General features: G+C 37.5%; 1 protein-coding gene across 3 annotated transcripts in view; it reads right to left on the bottom strand.

Annotated features, from left to right (window-relative positions):
- Slc39a12 (solute carrier family 39 member 12) overlaps window positions 1-16236 on the bottom strand; it is a 56379-nt gene that overhangs the window by 21037 nt on the left and 19106 nt on the right. Inside the window, exons 5-9 of one of the 3 annotated variants that reach the window (XM_048367794.1) lie at window positions 14729-14900; window positions 12969-13141; window positions 8191-8343; window positions 6182-6292; window positions 3580-3646 (exon numbers count right to left, since the gene is read on the bottom strand). In XM_048367794.1, the coding sequence (XP_048223751.1) occupies window positions 3580-3646; window positions 6182-6292; window positions 8191-8343; window positions 12969-13141; window positions 14729-14900 (676 nt within the window). The remainder of the gene's footprint in view (window positions 1-3579; window positions 3647-6181; window positions 6293-8190; window positions 8344-12968; window positions 13142-14728; window positions 14901-16236) is intronic. The other 2 variants (XM_048367795.1, XM_048367796.1) reach the window with 2 other exon arrangements.

The following is a 16236-nucleotide window of genomic DNA, read 5'->3' as shown; positions in this document are numbered from 1 at the left end:
ATGTAAGTATAGCAAATAATATCATTTTGAATGTTTGTGACCCCTGTTCAAATTCACACATTGAAATGTCCTTTCCCAATGTGATAGGATTAAGATTCAGAGCCTGGGGGAGGTGGGGAGGGGGGGAGGTGGGAAGGTCAGTCCTCCTGAATGGGATTCGAGATCTCAAAAGAGGTATCACAGCTCCCTTTTCCTTTCTTTCATGGGGGAACACAGTGAAAAGGTATCATGTGAATCAGAAAGTGAGCCTTTGCCTACCTTGATTTAAGACTGTGAGGAAGAAATTTTTGTTGTGTATAAATCACCCAATCTGTGGTAGTTTGTTATAATAGTAGGAAAGGGTGAAGACTCTCTGAAAAATGTCAGTAACAGGGAAGCTGATTTTCCAAAACTGTTCCTTTGAGTGTGATTGTCCTCTTGTCTATCTGTAGCAGTATCCTTTCTGACATTACTTGCTCATTGGGTCACCTTTTCTGATTGGTGTTAACAATGCTCTTAAAATGCTTCATTCAATGCCCAAACTGCAGCTACAAGAGTATCATGAGTGGCTTTTCTGGCCCGTTAGCTCAATGTACAATGACTCAACGTCCTTGTCTTCTTGAAAAACAATGTTTAGCACTAGGCCATGTAGATATTGAAAGGAAAACAGAGAGAAGCTTTCATTTGCATAGCATGCTGTTACATAATGTATGTTATCCGATTAAGAGAGAGATGATGGAATAATTTGGATCCCATAATTGGGTTTTGTATTTTAATGGGCAGAATTGCAGGGTTGCTTCTCCCCCCCTCCAAAAAAAACCCCCAATTATATGTTAGAACCCAATTACAGAGTTGAATGACTGGCATGAAAAGTATTCTGAGGCTAACACTTGTTCTGACAGTCAAGTGACCAGGTGTAGCATTTGATAGGAAGAGTCTCAGCTGTATAATCATCTAAACAATTTACTATTCAGGTGAAAATACAATCAATGTAGGTTGATGGCTGTTGATATTACTAGAACTGAACACATTATTCTTGTAATTCCATTTAATAGGGATTGGAAGAGGGCTCCCTTTGATTTCTGTTCCACACATGGTCTGAGATTTGAGAGAGGCTCTGCCATTGTAAGGTTCAATACTGTATTTGGGAAATGTAGCTGGGTATTAGCGGGTCACACCTGTAATCCTAAAGACTGAGAGTTGAGAGCTAAGGATTGAAGCCAGCCGGGGCAGAAAAATCTGTGAGACTCTTTTCCTCAAATAACCAGGAAAAAAAGCCAGGAGTGGAGGTGTGACTCAAGTGGTAGAGTACCAAATTAGCGTGAAAAAGTCAAGCAAGAGCTCAAGATTCTGAGTTCAAGTCCCAGTACTGGTAAATGAGAGACCAAGAGAGTGAGAAAATTAGTGAGCAAATGAGAGGAGAGAATTTTATACACTCCATATTATACATCATAGAAAAGTAACTTCAGAACTGACACTTGTAGCCCAGACTTTTAGCCAGGAAGTTATATTAACTGTTTTTTAAAAGGGACACAGGCATTTTGCTTTTGAAAATGATACTCATTGACAAATACCACTATAGGACCTAGATCCTTCTTGTGGTTTACTAACCCATTTTATTATTTGCTAGAAATGGGCAGTTTCAGGAAACAGTCATAAACACACAAATGAATATCAAGTTATTGAATTCAGGAAATTCTTATTGGCAATGCCTGGATACTCTCTGAGCCCAGTAATGGTATTAATACCCATAGCTCTTCCTGGAAATTTTCAAAGATGAAGCTTTTCTTTGGGAAAATAATTTTAATCTAAAGTGATACATTTGACTACACTGTAGCATGTTAACAAAGTTGTGATTTCCACATGTGTTCATGCACTTCTGATACTAATGGAATATATTCAAAAGGAAGACCCCAGCCATTATACACCCATTTAGGAAACAATAAGGCCTACTTTTTGCTGTCTTTTATTATCTCAGATAATGAGTTTCTAAATGTCAGATTACCGTCTATAGCAAGCCACAGGGAAAATGTACACATTTGCATATAAACCACAAAGAACACACTGTGTATATTCCTTAAGATAATTTAAACATTACCTAGTAGAAGATAGGTATTTCCTAGAAATTTAATATACTAATTACAGAAATACCTATAATATATTACCTTTGCTTGTGTATCTAGTGATTAAATTCCACTTTTCTGAACTAGGTGAAGTTTTCTATGGTGAAATATGGACTTGGACAAATGTGATCTTTTTTAATTGACTGTGAATAGAATTTACACATCCGTTTTTTGAAACACAAGTTGAGTTCCAAGAATAAGGTAACATGAAACAAGCGAGCATATACTTGAAACTAAGTAAGGATGATTCTGACAAAATGGCAGCTGGGGATTTTAATTTGGATTTATTCCCTATTCCTTCTCCAGGCCAAGCTTGCCATGTAAGTGGGAAGATCTCAAGAGAAACTTGGAATATGACTGTTGCTATCCCTCAACTACTTCTACTTCCTGCTCCTGAATTGACTTAGCAAAAGTGTTGCTTATTCCTTCCAAACTAAAAAAAAGTAGAAAAAAGGCTACCATGAGCCTAGGTTGTGTCAAACATTCTACATTAATTCCAGAGCTAAAAGTTACAAAGGAAAATCAGTATTATCAAGGTCCTGGAGCAGAGCCCATCAGAATACATAATTATATATTTAGAATCAAATAAATCAATGGCATGAACTGATATGCCTGAAACACATAAAATGCCCATTATTAACATAACAATATGCTATCAGCAGTACTTATATCCCAACAATATGGCAACTGTAAATAAGAACTGTCTTATTTTCTTCTCCAGTTTATCTGTCTATTGAATAAAACAGTACATTTTCAAATCTTTTTTTTTTTTTTCTTGGTGGTACTAGGGATTGAACCCAGGGCTTCCAGTATGCTAGATAGCCCTCGAACACTAAACTACAACCCCGTGCTTTCAAATATTCCTTGAATAAACAACCTGAGAGAAATTGTAGCAGTGTGCATGAATGAATAATCACAGAGAAAGCAATAGTTGTGTTATTACCCTGTGTTTAGTTCTTGGGTGCTGAGGAATATAGTATTGGACAATGGATTAACCTTTCTGACAATTGGTCTCTTCATTTACATCATTTAGATAAGGTATTTTTTTTTACTTTGTATTATGTAGAGAATTGAATGAATTCTCATACATCGAATAAACATTATTAAATTGGGTGATTTCTCAAGCATCATTATTTTTTAAACATTTTTAAATAACCGCACATATACACACACAGATAAGTGATAAATAAGACAGACAGACAGAGATAGACACACATACATATATACATACATACACGCACTAATAAAAGAATTCAGAGAACAAATCTTAAACAATTTGGGAAAAGACTGATATCAATGTGCTGTATGCTTGGGAGACAGATAAGAATGGGTCTTCACTAAACAGTTTTTTTGTAAAAAACATTTTCAGAATGAAATAAAAACCCCATATGAAAATCCATAGGACTTTGAAATATTTATCTGAAAGCAGATAATAACCTCTCCATTTAGAGTTTGGCCTTCTGTAATTGGCACTGACCTTTTCTACTGAAGGCTGTCGGGCTTCCTATGGGAATCTCAGCTGGCTGTGAGTCCTCTGGGCCTCTCTATTTTAAAATAGAAAATAACTTATTAGAGGTAAGTAATAGTTACGTGTGGGTGAAACAGGAACCATCAGAAGAGTTCAGTGGATTTTTAAAAGGTATTTTAATACTCTAAATGCTTATCTGAACTACTAAGTTTCATCGGCAACAGATAATTAACAAATGAAAGTCAGTGAACTCTACACTAGCTACATTTACAGCAAATCACATCCTGAGTAGAACACTGTCTTCTGCAGAGAGCCAAAGGCTATGGAGACAGTCTGTATTCAGATTCTTAAATTGGGAAAATGTTATAAGATTCAAAAGCTGTATTAAAACTGATGTGGACTGAACTGGTCAGAAAAGTGAGACTTTGAAATTGTCTTCTATGAGTTACAATTACATAACTTTACTTCAGAGACGGACTTGTAGTTCAATATCTGATGGACACTTACCCACTCCTGCCTCAGATTCACAACCAATTTTATGAAGAAAGTATCTTTTATCCATTATTAAATTGGCCTTTTAAAAGCATATTAAATAATTCATTACCCAAAGCAGTAGAATATTTGATAAAAAATTAATGTGAGACATAAGCATCTTTGTTTATCATTATAAAGACAGAAAGTAAATTTTCCTAAAATAATAGCAAGTATTCAAAAGATAGACAGTCACGTGCTGGTGGCTCATGCCTGTAATCCTAGCTACTCAGGAGGCTGAGATCTGAGATTGCAGTTTGAAGCCAACCCTGGCAGGAAAGTCCACAAGACTCTTAACCTCTAATTAACCATCAAAAAGCCAGACATACAGGCATGGCTCAAGTGGTAGAGCATTAGCCTTGAACGACAAAACAAAAAAATAAAACTCAGGGACAGTGCCCAAGTTCTAACTTCAAGTTCCAAGACTGGCATATGGTCATCTGGGGGCATGTGTGTGTGTGTGTGTGTGTATGCACACACCTGTGCCTATGTATACATGCACACACACATGCACACACATGCACACACACGCGCACACACACACACACAAGCTGGGTTACTTGGGGGGGGGGAGGGAGAGCTAAGGAGTAAATTCAGCCCTGATGACAGAGTTTTTTGGTTTCAGACTTCTTGCCTGCACTTGAGTAGATCTAGAAACAATGTGTTCAACTTGTATAAAAAGCCAAATTCAAATCAAAATGCTCTATAGTTCTATAAAAAGACTGAGACTCTAGGCGGGAGGAGTGGTTCAAATTGGCATATCCTGCCTAGCAAGTATGAGACCTGAGACCTCAGTACTGCAGACACAAACCCATGGAAGAGAACAACTGGATAAAGCTCCCTCAATGATTTATTCTAGAATAATTCTTCCTTAAGAAAAAAATACCCCCCTAAATTACATATTGTCTCTCTATGTAAAGGAATTTAGAAGTAAACATGCATAGCTCCATGTTGACTGGGGAGAATTACGAATTTTTCTCTTTCAACCTATACTTTCCTGAAAAAAAAAAAAGACAGGAAGTCTTCAAAGTCACAGGATTTCTGTTTCACTTTCTGATGATCTCTCAGCTTCAATACAAAACAAACCCTGAGTCTGTTAACGTGCTGGGGTGTTCAGAATTCAAAACTCACTAAGTTCGTTTTAGAGACTTGCTTATATGCATTTTGGACTTTGGGCTTTTCATTTGAATAAAAGGAATCCAGTCAGCCTTTTGAAATGCTGTTTTTAAAACAAATCCTAGCTTCATGTTATATAGTTTCAAATCACACTTTTAATATCTAACTAATCAATGTCATAAAGCCTTAAAACTGATTAAAAAGAACATTTTAATATTTTCAGTTCTAAGTTAGCTTTGGATCTGCAATCTACTGCTTGACTTATCTTGCTATCTACAACTTATTCCTCTGCTCAGGAATCTATCCTTGGACTGTCAATCCTTCTATAGATGACCTTGCGTATGACCAAAGTCATGGTTACAGGAGCCATGTATGACTACTTTCCTATTTGTCTGGTCCCATACTTTTTTCTTTCAGAACTACAACAGGAGTATTACTCTGAGCCCAATTGGCATCCTATTTTAAGAATCCAAATGGAAGATCTGATTGCACAAAACTCAGTACACTCAAAGTAGAGTTAGGAATAACTCACTAACGAGTTGGTTGTCTCTTGTATTATGAAATGAACACTATAGTCCCAGATGCACGAATCCTTTGTTCAACAAGTATTAGCATCAAAATAAAAGTGGCTTAAGAATACACAGAATGAAAAACCTACAGGTCAACTGACTCATGAAAACCTGTAAACAAACAAATGAAAATTGATCATGACGACATGCAATCATCCATGTTTCAGAGGGGTGCAGACAGCAATGAAGGAACCAACAGAAGTGCTTCTTGTTCTTTAAAACAGCTTTCAAGTGCTTCACAAAGTTTCCCAAATACTGTTTATATCATGATCAAGAACAGGCAAATCAGGAGTAGATTCTGTGCTACATGTAAACTACTGATTTACATCTATTCATTGGGAAATGAAGGATAGAAAGCGATCAAATCAGTAGAAAGTTACACACTAGGAACCTACCAATAGGATGGTTGAGGCAGATTTGCCTCTGCCTGACTGGTCATTTAAATCAGAGTTGGATGCGAGATGGTGGCAATGTCTCACATGTGCATTAGCCGAGGACAGGCCCTGCTAGATGAGGATGGTTGAAAATTAGTGTGGTGCCCAGGAGCCAACCTGGTCAATCACACAGTTCCTTGTGCCCTTATCAGCCCAAGTTGGTATTACAAAAAAAATTACCTAGAAAATCTTACCAAGGAGAAGCCTCATGCATGCTCAAGATGTTTTAAGAAAGCATTCTCTCATATGTCAAAATAAGATGCAATTTATAAATATATAAGTAAACATGTACAAGGTCATGTGCATACAATAGCTCAAATGTGGTATATTCAGGGGAGAAATCAAATGGCCTAACTCCTTAGACCAATGAACTTACAGTCTAACCAAGGGAATACCAGGAAACTAGTATTTGATGTTGGGAGCAAGAGGGGGAAGGAGAGAAAATGGAAGGGGAGACAGATGACTGAAGAGAGGAAGGGGGAAGAATTTAGTTATAATATTCAATGTATACTCTAGAAAACTAGAGAAATTGGTGATGGGTAGAGTTGAGAGGGATGGGGAGACTGATGAAAGAGGTGAACATTGCTCAAGATGCATTTTTGTCCTCATAAACTGACATGTTGCACAGTGACCCTTTTGTACAACTACAATATAATTTTTTTAAAAGAATACAACTTCAGATTGAATGTGTAGTCCTTGTTCTTGGGAGGCAGAGGCAGAATGATCATGAGTTTGAGGGCACAGCCTGGAATATATATTGAGATATTATCACACATACACACAAAGTGAATGCAATTTCAACAAAGTCTAATTATGATTTTAAAAGTCTTGAAGGTGATATGGTTTTATTTCATTTATGCTGTCTTATTCTATTATTTGAATCTTAATTTAAAATTTAGGCAAAATTTAATTTTGAATTCTCTGGATACAGATACCAAAATGACAATCATCAAAGCTAGGCGCTGGTTACTCATGCCTCTAATCCCAGCTACTCAGCTGAGGATTGTGGTTCAAAGCCAGCCCAGGAAGGAAAGTCCATGAGACTCTTTATCTCCAATTAACAACCAAAAAAATTGGAAATGGAGTGGCTCAAAGTGGTTGAGTGCTAGCCTGGAGCAGAGAAAACTCAGCAACAGTGCCCAGTCCCACAACCAACAAGTTCAAGTCCCACAACCAACAAAATGAAAACAAAACGTATATTCCACCCTGGAATTATTAAACTAATATTGCCAAACATATGTCCAATAACTAAAGCACTTGTAAATATTTGTATTTCTTTTATTTTATGGGGTAACATGAATCTTAAAAATTGCGTTCTTAAAACTCATTTTAAGTCATAGCAAGCTCTGAGTCAATATGAACACACTGAATGTTTGGATGTTTGACATTTCTTTCACTGTTTTCCAAAGTCATTGAATTTCTATCTAGCTATAAGTTATAGGTTGGTATACTGGCATTATATTTAGTGTTTGCAGTCCAAGAATGGTAATCTATAAGAGAGGACCAAGTACTGTTTTTAATCTTTGAGAGATTTTGCAGAAGCTAATCTCATGAGTTTCTAGGGAGGTGCTGTGATTGAAGATGGAAGTCAGACTCTTTCAATTACTATAATATCCTAGCTTGAACTCCACCTCCTACAAACAAATTAAAAAAACAACAACAACCCTGCAGCATTCCCTCACTAAAACAAAATTTCTACAAGCTTTAATCTGAAATATATTTAATTTATTCTACTTATTCTCAAAAGGTTTCAAATACATCAACAAGCTACTACTTAAGACATCCATTTCACTGATCCTACCATTTGCATTTTGTGACATGAATTTTACCACATATTTACCCATCTATTATCATTATCTCTACACAAAATTATCTTACTTTTTGATACACAAAACAGGATCTTGCACAAATTTAAAAATGGAAATTAGAAAAACCTCAAAGCCAAAAGACAAGTGAGACGTACACTATACCTTGGTATGTGGTGAAACAAGAAGAATAAAACATTTTTCTATCAAGAAAAATCCATGGATGCCTCCAACTAACCCCAACAGTTTCCAAATATGACTTTTGCTTTCATGGAAATGTCCAAACTCTGGAGCATCCTGCTTATGGAAACCAAGGACCTTAAAAAAAGTAAAAGAAGAAAACTGAAAGAAGAAATTCACTTTGGATGACTCAACTATTAATTGGCAGATGTAGTGATTGAATGTATTAGACTACCAGGTTGGGTATTTCCCATGACAACTGTAGTTATTCAAAGTCCATTTTGCTTTGGGGGCATATGGACACTCCCACTATATAGTTTATTGGGGGTCAAAGAAAATGTGTGCCACAGAAAATAAAAGAGAGCTTTAAATAGCTTGCATTAATTAACAGAATGACACCTAAGCTTTATTTCAGAAAGTAGCCCAGATTTGTATACCATTCTCAATGTTTTTGCTGAATTTCTTTTTCAGGAGTTCTATCTATACTTGTTTACATAGAAATGCTTTGTAAGATATCAATATATTTTATACCATTTACCTAGAAATGCCTTGTAAGATATCAATATATTTTATGTCCAGAACACAGATACAATTAAATTGAGAGTCCCTCCCCACCCCCCACCCCCCGTGCATGTGTCTCCAGCATCTACTAAAATTTAGATAAATATTCAAAAAGAAATCCTCTGGAAGCTGTTCCACAGAATGCAATGTGTATGGCCAGCAATACTTTCAGAAACAAAAAGTATGTGATAGACATGGCGGACTCATTCCACAAATTACTACATATCATATTACTGCCTCAAAAGAAAGTAGTTTGTACAATAGCTCAGTGGCTTTAGATTTAGGTTGGTGCTCAGATGTCTCTGAGCAGTAAATTAAAGGGAAAAAAGAAACCATACATGTATAAAATTAAGTATAGATGTTCATGCACAAACATGTGTAGATTTGTGTGTGTAGGCATTTATGTGTGCATACATAGTTCTGCATATTCATGTATCTGTGGATTCTATATCAAATAAATGCAACCAATGTTGGATTGCAAATATTTTAAAAATGCATCTATACTGAGTACATTTTGCCATTATTTCTTGAATAATGCAGTATAATAACTATTTTCGTAGCATTGACATTGAACTAAAGTTCAATTGAACAAGTTATCTATGGATGATTTAACACAGGAGTATATATGTACAGGGCACATGCAACGTGTGTGTGTGTGTGTGTGTGTGTGTGTGTGTGTGTGTGTGTATAGAACTTGAGTATTTGAGTATTTTTATAGCCTCAGGAGTTCTGAAAGCAATCTTCTGCAGATATCAAAGGACAATTTGTGTATTTGTGTGTGTGTGTGTGTGTGTGTGTGATTAGTCCTATTTTCCTTTCCTTTGGTAAGAACATTAATCATTAATGTAGACCTACCTTATGTTTGTAATTACAATTATTTCTCTTAAGAGAGAGTTATAATACCTAAATCAAACAGAAGAAAACCCCAATTTCAGGATAAAATATAAGTTCACTAAGTTGAATAAATTTGGTCCATTATAGAAGGAAATCCCAACAGTGGTACTTCTCTAATTTTTGCAAGATCTTTGAAATTTTTTTCTATCAAACTGTGCTAAAAATTCTCTTTTATCCAACAACTCTTGTCCTTAGCAATTTCCTTAAGCCAAAAAAAAAAAAAACAAAAACCTACCTTCTAAACTTCATAAAACTGAGCTCATTTTTTGCAGTCCCTCCCCATGTTTTTTTGTAATTTATACTTAGGATTTTAATTATATAACTTCATTAATGAGTGATAATGTATTTTTTCTATTTTTCTATTTTATCTTCAAGTGCATAGACATTCCTTAAAGAAAACATAGATACTTGAAATGAGGAAGAAACATCAATTATGAACACCTCTACTACCCATACCCATGAACTCCTCTCCTTGCCATTTGGTTATTTATTTTATGCATCCTTTTCTTTTTTTTTTAAATTTGTTTTTATTATCTTTAAGTGCTTATTGTTTGTACAAAGGAGTTGCCATTCACCAAAGCAGTCTTATGAAAACAGTGCATGTTGATTAATGTCAACCCTTTCAACCCACTCCCTCCTTCATTAAAAAAAAAAATAGGTTATGTGTTGAATTGTAACATTCCAAGTGCAGCTTGCTGCCCCTCGTGGTGTGTGCCGTTGGATAGAAACCCAGGCAGCCTTAGTATTCTGCTGTTGTTTGCTGGGAATCTGGCCAGCAAACAACTCTGTCCACCACTCAGATGACCCAGAAAAAAAGGCTCAGCCACCACTTCAAGCCAGTAAGAGCCCTGAAATAGTTCCAGAAAAATAGATTATGTGGGAAATTAAAACTAATAATGGCTTGTTTTATTTCCCCCCAATGTTCACTTTATGATTTTTCCGAACATCAAGTAATTGTTGAGCCTCTAAGCAATATGTAAGGTTGTAGGAAATTGCCAGAGACTTGTGGAATATTTTTCATCTCACATTTTGCAGGAGACAGGATGATTGATCCATCATCTCCACCCATACTGGGAGACCTCAGAGAGGATCAATAACATCTTTTGTAGAGTCTTCCCTCTGAGCTCGATTACCATCCCACATCCATGTCTTTTCATTTCTGATAAATTCAAATCCTCAGAAGGCGTCCACCCATAAAGATGTTTATATTTTTCTTTTTTTTTAATAAAATTTTTATTGTCAAACTGAGGTACAGAGAGGTTACAGTTTCATACCTTAGGCATTGGATACATTTCTTGTACTGTTTGTTACCTCCTCCCTCATTCCCCCCTCCCCCCTCCCCCTTTCCCTCCTCTTAAGAGAATTTGGATGAGGGAGAAAATGCAGAACAAAACCCAACTCATATCCTACAAAATTAAGAAAAGTCAGGGAAGGGATAGGTAGGGAATGGATGGGTGAGAATGTAGAAAGGGCTAACATTAAGATACATTGTATTCTTTTTTTTTTTTTTTGCCAATTCTGGGGCTTGAACTCAGGGCCTGAGCACTGTCCCTGTTTTCTTTTTGCTCAAGGTTAGCACTCTACCACTTGAGCCACAGCGCCACTTCTGGCCTTTTCTATATATGTGGTATTGAGGAATCGAACCCAGGGCTTCATGTATATGAGGCAAGCACTCTACCACTAGTATTCATAAACTGTTTTGTTAAATGGCAACTCCTTTGTATAATTACTTAAAGATAATTTAAAAAATAAAGTTATTTAAAATAAAGAGATAGAACCACTCTAAGGGGCTTGGATGACAAGATATTCCAGATGGCTTTAGGACAGAGGAGCAGGCAGGGTCAAGAGCATGAACAGGAATAATGAGGCAGCCACCAGGGACACAATTACAATCCTGAGGGCTGAAAGGGCAGAGGGAAATATTGTAGGAAGTTAGAAACTGCTTTTGCTGCAAAGCACTGCCTTCCTTACTTGGGTGCTTAAGTAACTAAGAGAAGTATAAAACTTTAGCATCCCAACCTCTATCTTGCCTCTGAGCCACTCTTCTCTGGTCACATGGCACTCCAGGGATAACAGAACTGAGCAATCACATTTTATGGCAAGGGAACAAAGTTACCCTCACCAAACAGCAGAGCTTCATAGGACAGATATCTCCAAAGGGAGAGTAATTCCATCCCATGGTGCAAGAGTAATCATCTCATGGGAACCAGAATAACTTTTCTGAACCTCTGTAGAACCAGGGCTGAAATCATCATCAACCAGATAACACTGCCTGTGATAGTCTCATCACATGCCCCTCTCTCCTCCTGCACCAATGCATCTACTTAAGCTGTTCGTGTCTGTACCTTGAAGATGGGTTGGATATGTCTGCCCTTGTGGCCACTAATAAATTGGCAATGAGAGGTAAAAGGTTATACCTGACATATCAGAATCCCTGGAGTTGAGTCTCTGGCCTGGGACTCTGGCTTCAGAGCAATGGTCCCACTTGAAGCTCAGTGGAAAAAAAAGAGTCAAGAATGGGGCCTGTAATCTGAGATCAAATCAGCTACATTTAGAGCAGTTGTCAGAACCAGTAGAGAACTGCAGAGTTACACCCCTCTCCTGTTGGAATTTTTTCCTTAGACTTTCTAGTGGCTGAACACAATCAAAATTCTGCCCTTCAAAGGAACAGAGGAAATATAACCTTTGGGGCAGAAAGGAGAAGAAAGGAAGAGGAAAACAGATACGATGTGGAGGAATTGTGGGAGGCAACTGGAGAAAAGGCAGCATCAAGCCTCACACCCATGTTGGTTTTTATTGGTGGACAATTTGCACTTGTTTCCTGAATCTTATTTCGTAGGAACAAAGATCTGACCCCTTTCCCTTTCTTACAATTTTATAAATAGGAATTGCCTACAGTGAACTTAATATGTGGTCTTTTCTTCTCTCTTCCAAATGCTGGGAAGTTCAGGACAAATAATGTTTTCCCAAATAAAATATCAGGCCATTTATTTTTTATTTTTTATTTTTTTGGCCAGTCCTGGGGCTTGGACTCAGGGCTGGAGCACTGTCCCTGGCTTCTTTTTGCTCAAGGCTAGCACTCTGCCACTTGAGCCACAGTGCCACTTCTGGCCATTTTCTGTATATGTGGTGCTGGGGAATTGAACCCAGGGCCTCATGTATACGAGGCAAGCACTCTTGCCACTAGGCCATATCCCCAGCCCTCAGGCCATTTATTGAAGTCACTGCAGAATTTTTGCACAGATACCTCCAGCAGTTGCATGTAAACAGAAATTCTTTACTATTGAAAATGAAACAGAACCCGTTACCTGAGGTATGAGGTGAAACAGAGCATCCCCCGAGAGCGTCCCAACAGCCAAGCCCACGAACAGCTGTAAAATCAGATTGTAGTTCTCCTGGCAGCCATGGAAAAGGACCAGCACTGTGCCCAGCATGGAGCCAAGCGTGAGGAGTATCACAGCTATTGTGCTGTAGCCGTATTCTACAAAGGAGATGGCAGAAACAATCAGGGCTCATCACTGCCCATTCCTGCCTGGGCTGGTAAAAATGCTACAACAGTCTCCCAGGAGCACCTCGCCCAGACATAGTATTGCTTTCTAAGTTGTCTATGGAGGAACATTTTAATATAGAAAGAAAAGAATGAACAGACTTGTTATGGTGTGAGTGTTTATGTCCTCCTCCATCTTGGACATATTTGTGTTCACTGATGTACTATTCATAATAGCCAGTTGTGGAAACATAACAGATGCCCTATAACAGATTAATGGATCCCCAAAACATGGTACCTATAACACAATGGAATGTCGCACAGCCATTAGAAAGAATAATATTATACTATTTGCAGGGAAATAGATGGGCCTAGAACAAATCATGTTAAGTGAAGTAAGCCAAGATCAGAGAGATAAACCATGCATATTTTCTCTCATATGTGGAAGCTAGATCTAATATATACCACAACATGGTAAATTATACAGGACTCCAGACATTTACACAGAGTGAGACCAAAGGAGGATAAGTAACATAAAGACACAGTGCCTATGTGCAGCTGATCATATAAAATAATATTTATCAAAATGAACTCCAGGAAATGGAAACAGGAGCACTTTTCTTTATTGCTGTTTTTTCCCTTTTCTTTTAGTCTTGCTTTTCCATTTATTTGTCTTTGGCAGAAAGTAGGTGAGGGCCAGAAATGATGGGACAAAGGGTAAAAAAATGCAGCAGTGGTACTCACTGGACACTATATTGAAAGTGAACTATTACAACTTGTAGGTAGGGACAGGAAGGAAAAACCGGGAGCTAGTGAGGAAAGGAGTGGCATTGTCCAAAAATAAATGTACTTTTTATCTGACTTACGTTACTGTACCTCCTCTGGACATTACCTTCATAATAACAGTTAAAAAAAGAATTGGGCAGAAGGAGTTTGGTTCCATGTGGAATCACTGATTCTCCACTGTAATGATGGTGATTGATGATGATGATGATGATGATGATAAAGGCAGATGGGGGAGGTAAAAATTACTTGAGATCACAGGGTAGCTTGGAATAAAAAAATACGACCTCTTTTGGTATTTCAGATTTCATATTGTTTTTCATTTGTACCATGCTACTTTTCAAGTACAGATTATTTTTCAAGAGCTGAGGACCAAACTCAGGGCCTTGTACTTGCCAGGCAAGTGCTCTTCCTCTGAGCTAAATCCCCAACCCCTCAACTACAGATTTTTAAGCAGAATGGGTATGAATCATGTGCAAAATATAGAATGTTCATTGAAAAATAGTATGGGGTGACTCACATGAATAAAGACTATGGGAGTAGCTTGACTGGGGTTTGAATTGCAACTTTATTGCTTACCAATTGGGTATCCTTGAGCCAATTACTTAATGTCTCCATGCCTCAGTTTCCTCGTGTGTAAAATAGAATAATAATACCAAACCTCCTCTATGATTGGGAAGCTTAAAATGAGTTAGTAAGTACCAAATGCTTAGAACAGCACCTTGGATATTGCAAGACCTTGTATTTGCTATTTTTTATGACAAATACTGTTCTTTTTGATAAAGAGCCAAACCTTACTCTCCAGAGTGGTGGGTGGCAGCTTTGCTCGCTGGTCCCTGGGCAACTGGCAAGCACAGCTCAGTAGTTGCTGAATGATCCCTGGACTCAGTTGTTTAAAATCCTCTTTGGAAATGGGTGCAAGGCTGCTCTGTAGAAATATTTCCAGCAGCTGGCGAGAAGAGAAGCAAGTCTGACGGACAGAATATGCGTGGTTACCACCTCAGCACTGAGCAAGTGGCCCCACCAAGTGCACTTCAGGAACTAGAACCCAAGGAGGGCTATAGAAGGGCTCTGTATACAGGGGACAGGGGATACCATGGTGATTGCCCACTACCTTTGGTTAATTAGGTTTGATTCATGTCTAAAGAGTATTTTAAATTCAGAGCCTGAGCTAGCTCACTTCACTCTCAGTATTCATATTTCCTGACTTCTTTCTTCTCTGTGGAAACTACTATGCTTATAAAGTGTTGTATGCTGTTCTAGCCAGCAGCCTAAACTCTAATGGTTTTGCTGGGGTGATTTTTTTGTTTTGTTTGGTGCTAGAACTTGGGCTTCAGTCCTCAGGCCTCTCACTCTTGCTTTATTTCTTCAGCTCAAGACAGGTGCTCTATCATTTGAGTTACACCTTTACTTGCAGCTTTTGGCTGGCTTATTGTAGATAAGACTCTCATGGACTCCCCTGCCCAGGCCTGCTTTGAACCACAATCATCAGATCTCACCCTCCTGAGTAGCTAGGATTACAGGCATGAGCCACCCACATCGGGCTAGTTTTGCTGGTTTTTAATGGGGTAAGTTTTGTACATACAAAACCAAGATTTTGTATGATACATAGGAACTCAGATAATGATGTCCTTGACATTCTTATTGAAACTGCATTGCTGGGAGCAAGTATTTTCACAAGCAATAAAAGGTTAAAAAATTTTAAGTGAATGTGTTTAACATTTAAAAGTGAATGGCTTACCTCCTGTTAATATCCTCTCTCCACAAAAATTTTCTTTTTCTCTACTCATTTTCTATGAATATTCTCTGTATAATCAAAAAATGTTAACCTTTTTCTGGATTACATAAGCATGCTTATAAGAAACAGGCCATAAACAAGTCACAAATGCAACAAGTCTTTAAAAGTGACCATAAGGCAGAAGTTCATGTCAGTTTTAAAATACCTAAAGAGGAAGAGCTTTCTATCAGAAGCGTCTGTGCCCTTGATCTTTTCATTCTGCGTCTGTGCTAAGTCTTTGTTCTAAATTTCTTCCTAAATCACTGACACAAATATCTTAATGGTGATTCATATGTTCCATAAAATTTTGAACACAACATATTTTTAATAAAGAAGAGAACAGAGGGAAATTTTGTATTATCTAGCCTATCATCTTTATTCCTTTACATAAAATATCAGTGTATGTTTATACTTGTACTGATGTCATCACTTCTGTGGAAACTTTGAAATGTATTTCACAAGATTAATTCTTGATCTCTAACTTTGAGAATCATTTTGGCCACTTGTTAAAAATCAGAGAGTAGCTGGG

The sequence above is a fragment of the Perognathus longimembris genome, chromosome 18 (assembly GCF_023159225.1).
Source record: "Perognathus longimembris pacificus isolate PPM17 chromosome 18, ASM2315922v1, whole genome shotgun sequence".
In the NCBI taxonomy this organism is placed as follows: domain Eukaryota; kingdom Metazoa; phylum Chordata; class Mammalia; order Rodentia; family Heteromyidae; genus Perognathus; species Perognathus longimembris.
This window is presented reverse-complemented; position numbering and strand designations above follow the sequence as displayed.